The 5,833-nt window shown below is 52.1% G+C and overlaps 1 protein-coding gene across 1 annotated transcript in view; it reads right to left on the bottom strand.

The window, feature by feature from the left end:
• Window positions 1-424: 424 nt before the first annotated feature.
• FLYWCH1 (FLYWCH-type zinc finger 1) overlaps window positions 425-5,833 on the bottom strand; it is a 39,154-nt gene continuing 33,745 nt past the window's right edge. The window contains exon 10 of the mRNA XM_017511102.2: window positions 425-1,531. Within this exon, the coding sequence (XP_017366591.1) occupies window positions 1,492-1,531 (40 nt within the window). The 3' untranslated portion in view covers window positions 425-1,491. The remainder of the gene's footprint in view (window positions 1,532-5,833) is intronic.

The raw sequence follows: 5,833 nt of genomic DNA, 5'->3' as shown, positions 1-5,833 counted from the left end.
GTCCAGCTGGGGGCAGTTCAGCCTCAGGGAAGGATGCTCCAGGGCCGAGAGCACCACTCGAAATGGAGCCACTGTGCTGTGTCCCAGCAAAGGATGGACAGGTGGGCAAGTCCGCCTGGGCTTATGTAAATGAGTCCAGGGGAACTCAGGCTAATGGCCAGAGCAGAGCATCTGCCTCTTTCAGCAGCGTGACCTGCCACATCGGGGCCTGGGAGAGGCCACGGGCTGCAGCAGCCTCTCAGAGGCCCCAACTCCAGGCCCCTCATCCACTCTCGGTCCAGGGTACATGTGGGCCAGGTGACCGCAACTGCCTAGGTATGGGGGGGGTCTCCCAGGCGTTGGCATGGAGACATGATGGGGTGTGGCTTCACAGTGGCTGACTGTGCCTGCAAGGGAGCCGTGAACACGCAGCAGCTACACGCAGTGAGATGCAAAACAGGATTTATTGGGGGAACCACACAAGCAGAGGAGAAGCATGGGCGCCCGGGCTGTCCCAGCCTTGCAGTGGATGGCGGGGATGTGCCTGCTGCCGGCACTCCCCCACAATTACTTGGTGGGACGGAGCCACCTCTCGGGGCTGAGGACAGGTCCTTGTTGGTAAGCAGGAAGCTCTGCAGTCCCGGTGGGGTCATCTTGCCCCTCCGGACTGTTCCCTCTGACTGAAGCCACACTGTGTGAAGCTGCCCCACAGAAGGGCACGTGCCTCTGCTGCCACCTGTCTAAGCTTCAGGCTTTAGTCGGACGTGGGCCACCCAGGACCCCACTGGCCTCAGCCAGGGCATGTGTACCCGGCACTGGCCCCTGCCGACCTCTGGGCTGGCTCTAATCTCGGGACAACACCTGCCGTGGGTGTTGTGGAGAGGTTTAAGTTGGCAGGAGCACAGGGAGCAAAGTCTGGAGCGCGGAACAAGGCATGTGCTTTGGCCGGCTCTGGTTGCTGGGGATGGCCGCACCGTGGCAGCAGGCAGCCAGAGACCAGGAAAACCTACCCAGCACCTGTCCAGAAAAGACCGGTGTGGCCTGACCCAGCCTACACACGGCACAGCTCCCTTTGAAGCAGGAACTTCCCCAAGTATGCCCAGGCTCCAAGACAGTGGCATTCACTTTGCACTGTGCTGAGCAGAGCAGGGCCTTGCCAGGCGGAAAGCCCAGGGAAGGTGGCGTGCTCTGCAAAGCCAGGGGCGCTGGTAGCCAGACAGCAGGAGTGTCCACGACCAGGCAGCTTCCTTACGTCTTCCAAAGCTCAGGAAGGCGCCACTGCGCTGCCCCCCGCACCCGAATCTGCAAGCACCAGCTCTGAGCACCGTTCGCTGCCGACACAAGGTCACCATCCAAGAATTCCTCCTGGGAGACCGCCTGAGGATATGTGAAGGCCAGTGATGCTTTGGAAGAATGAAGTTTCTGTCAAGCAAAACCTAAGTAGATGGGAAGCCTGCGTGGATGTGAAGCTGCCTCATGTGGGCAGCACAGAGCTCCTCTGCGTGTGTCGCCTCACTGGGACTCGCCGGTCAGTCTGATGTCTCTGATGTCCCTGATTACAAAGAGACACATGTTTATCACACACATCAAAACATGGTGGAGATAGATAACACAGGAAGTTCAGGATTCTTGGAATGCTTTTACCTAGAGATACCACAGGCTACATAATTTATTTTTGAGAGGGAGTCTTGCTCTGTTGTCCAGGCTGGAGTGCAGTGGCGCAATCTAAGCTCACTGCAACCTGGGCCTCCCTAGTTCAAGCCATTCTCCCACCTCAGCCTCCCTAGTAGCTGGGATTACAGGCATCCACCACCATGCCCAGCTAATTTTTTGTCCTGCCAGCCAGAATTTTTTTTTTTGAGACACAGTCTCGCTGTTGCCCAGGGTGGAGTGCAGTGGCACGATCTCAGCTTACTGCAACCTCTGCCTCCTGGGTTCAAGGGGTTCTCTTGCCTCAGCCTTCTAAGTAGCTTGAATTAAAGACACGTGTCACCATGCCCAGCTAATTTTTCTATTTTTAGTAGAGATGGGTTTTCACCATGTTGGCCAGGCTAGTCTTGAACTCCTGACCTCAGGTGATCCACCCACCTCGGCCTCCCAAAGTGTTGGGATTAAAGGTGTGAGCCACCTCGCCTGGCCAGCTAGATCACTTTTACACACACATCCATTTATATCGATTCTGTTATGAGGTTGCTTCCTGTCACACACTTGGGGAATTCCCTGCTTCCTACACCAGCATGATCGGGGAGAAACACCTAACACTTGCACAGAGCTTCAATTCCTGCCCTGGAAGTCACGGGCATCACAGCTGAGCCTTTTCAAGGTTCTTCATCAAGAAACACAAAGTTGTCCTTTTATTACTTTATTTTATGAGATATGGTCTCGGTCTGTCACCCATGCCTGAGTGCAGTGGTGCCACCACAGCTCACTGCAGCCTCGACCTTCTGGGCTCAAGTGATCCTTCCACCCCAGCCTCCTAAGTAGCTGGGAGCACAGGTGCACGCCACCACGCCTGGCAAATTTTTTTTTCCTCAGTCACCGCCGCTAGCCCGCATGCAGTGTTCTTGGGCCGCTCCGCTGCCTCACTCCTCCTCTGGTCAGAATGGAAGAAGAAATCGCCATGCTCGTCATTGACAATGGCTCCGGCATGTGCAAAGCTGGCTTTGCTAGGGATGACGCCCCCCGACCCGAGCTGTGTTTCCCTCCATCATCAGGCACCCCAGCACCAGGGCAGGGTGGTCGGCATGAGCCAGAAGGACTCCTACATGGGAGACGAGGCCTGGAGTAAGTGCAGCATCCTGACCCTGAAGTACCCCATTGAGCACAGCATCGTCACCAACTGGGACGACATAGGGAAGATCTGGCACCATACCTTCTACAACGAGCTGCGTGTGGCCCCAGAGGAGCACTCCATGCTGCTGACCGAGGCCCCCCTGAACCCCAAGGACAACAGACAAGATAACTCAGATCGTGTCTGAGACCTTCGACACCCCAGCCATGTACATCGCTATCTAGGTCGTGCTGTCCCTGTACGCCTCTGGGTGCACCACTGGCATTCTCATAGACTCTGGAGACGGGGTCGCCCACATGGTGCCCATCTACGAGGGCTACACCATCCTGCATCTGGACCTGGCTCGTGGGGACCTGACTGACTGCCTCACAAACATCCTCACGGAGTGGGGCTACAGCTTCACCACCGGCCGAGCGGGAGGTGGTGGGCAACATCAAGGAGAAGCTGTGCTACTTCGCCCTGGACTTTGAGCAGGAGATGGCCACGGCTGTGTCCTCCTACTCCCTGGAGACGAGCTGCAAGCTGCCCAATGGCCAGGTCATCACCATCGGCAACAAGTGCTTCTGGTGTCAGGAGGCTGTTCCAGCCTTCCCTCCTGGGTGTGGAATCTTGTGCATCCATGAGACCACCTTCACCCCCATCGTGAAGTGCGATGTGGACATCCACTAAGACCCGTACGCCAACACGGTACTATCTGGCGGCACTACCACGCCTCCAGGCATCACCGACAGGACACAGATCACCGCCCTGGCGCCCAGCACCAGGAAGATCAAGATCATCGTGCATCCCCCCAGAGCACAAGTACTCGGTGTAGATCAGCGGCTCTATCCTGGCCTCGCTGTCCCCCTTGCAGCAGATGTGGATGAGCAAGCAGGAGTGCGACGAGTCGGGCCCCTCCATTGTCCACCGCAAATGCTTCTAAATGGCCTGCAAGCAGATGTGTAGCATGTGCTGCATGGGTTAACTCCGAAATATAAATTTGCCCCTGGCAAATGCATATACCTCATGCTAGCCTCATGAAACTGGAAGCTTTCGAAAAGAAATTGTCCTCGAAACTGGTATCTGATATCAGCTCTGGATTGTAGAACTTGTTGCCAATTTTGACCTTGTGTTCAAGTTAACTGTTCCCCTTGGAATTTAATACTCTTTGTTTAATACAATATGTTTAATACAAATCTTTGATTTCAACCCTTAGTCCATGTGGCTTAGTCACTTTGTGGCTGAGGTAAGAGCGTGCTTGTGGCAGACAAGCCTGTGGCTTGGTGACTCTACGTGGCCAGCAGTCTTCAATCTGTGCGGGGTAACCGTGTGTCAGGGCTGAGTGTTCTGGGATTGCACTAGAGGCTGGCAAGGGCTCCCCGTCTGTCAGGTTGGAAAATCCAAGCCCTAAGATCCAGTTTCCTTTCTTAGCTGAATGTTTTCCTGCCTGACCACCATGGGCTGTTACTTGCCTTGAGTTGAAAGCGGTTTGCATTTACAGCTGTAAATGTATTCATCCTTTTAAGGTTTTTCTGTACGCAACTCAATTCTTTAAAGAGATGACAACAAATTTTGGTTTTCTACTGTGAAGTGAGAACGTTAGGCCCCAGCAACACGTCGTTGTGTAAAGAAAAAAGTGCTGCTGTAACTGGAAAAAGAAAGAAAAAAATTTATTTTTTGGTAGAGATGGGGGGCGGTCTCCCTATGTTGTCAAAGGTAGTCTCAAACTCCTAAACTCATGTGATCAGGTTCTCCTTTAGTACTGTCAGGGATTTCTTTTTTTTTTGAGATGGCGTTTCACTGTTGTTGGCCCAAGCTGGAGTGCAATGGTGCACAGCAGCCTCTGCCTCCCAGGTTCAAGCGATTCTCCTGCCTCAGCCTCCCGAGTAGCTGGGATTATAGATGCGTGCCACCAAGCCCAGCTAATTTTTTGTATTTTTAGTAGGGACGTGGTTTCACCATGTTAGCCAGGCTGGTCTCGAACTCCTGACCTCAGGTGATCTACCCGCCTCGGCCTCCCAAAGTGCTGGGATTACAGGCATGAGCCACAGCGCCCGGCCAGGACTTTTAAGAGCTCTACTGAGCTATAATTCACAGACCATAAAGTCCATGTAAAATGTACAATTCAATGATTTGTAGTGTAGTCAGAGTTGTGCACCCCTCCCAAAAGAAACCTCAGATCCTTAGTATCACTCCCCAACCAATGTGCTTTTTGTCTCCCTAAATGTCCGTATTCTGGGCATTTCATATGAACAGAATTATATGTGCGCTTTGTGACTGGCTTTTTTCACTTAAGATGGTGTGTTCAAGGTTCATCCTCATTGTAGCATGCATCAGTACTTCATTCCGTTTTATGGACAAATATCTCACTGTATGAATAGACTATGTTTCATTCATTGATGGACATTATGGGTTTTCAATTTCTGCCTAAAGGAATAACGATAAGCACATTTGTGTATGTTTTTGTGTGGACCTGTGTTTCCAGTTCTCCTGGGTAGACACCTAGAAGAGGAATTGCTGGGTCACAGGGTAACTCTATGTTGAACATGAAGAACTCCCAGTGTTTTCCAAAGTGGCTGCACCATTTTGCATTGCCACCAAGAGTATGAGGGTTCCAGTTTCTCCATGTTCTCACCAACACTTATGTCTTGTTAAATGCCATCCTAGTGGGTGTGAAGTGGTATCTCATAGTGGTCTTGATTTGTATTTCCCTGAAACTAATGATGTTGAGAGTCTTCAGTTATCCCTATTGGCTATTTTTATCTCTTTCAATTAATTGCAGAAATTAAATCTTCTTTGGAAAACTGCTTATTCAGGTCCTCTGCCGATTTGTTAACTGGGCTGTCTTTTCATTGTTATAAGAATTCTGGGTGAGGCATGGTGACTCACTTCTATAATTCTAGCACTTTGGGAGGCCAGGGCAGGTGGATCACCTGAGGTCAGGAGTTGAAGACCAGCTTGGCCAACATGGTGAAACCCCATCGCTACTAAAAATACAAAATTAGTTTGTTTGGTGGCACATGCCTGTAATCCCAGCTACTCAGGAGGCTGAGGCATGAGAATTAGGCAGAGGTTGCAGTGAGC

Source organism: Cebus imitator, unplaced genomic scaffold (genome assembly GCF_001604975.1).
Source record: "Cebus imitator isolate Cc_AM_T3 unplaced genomic scaffold, Cebus_imitator-1.0 Scaffold444, whole genome shotgun sequence".
NCBI lineage: Eukaryota > Metazoa > Chordata > Mammalia > Primates > Cebidae > Cebus > Cebus imitator.
This window is presented reverse-complemented; position numbering and strand designations above follow the sequence as displayed.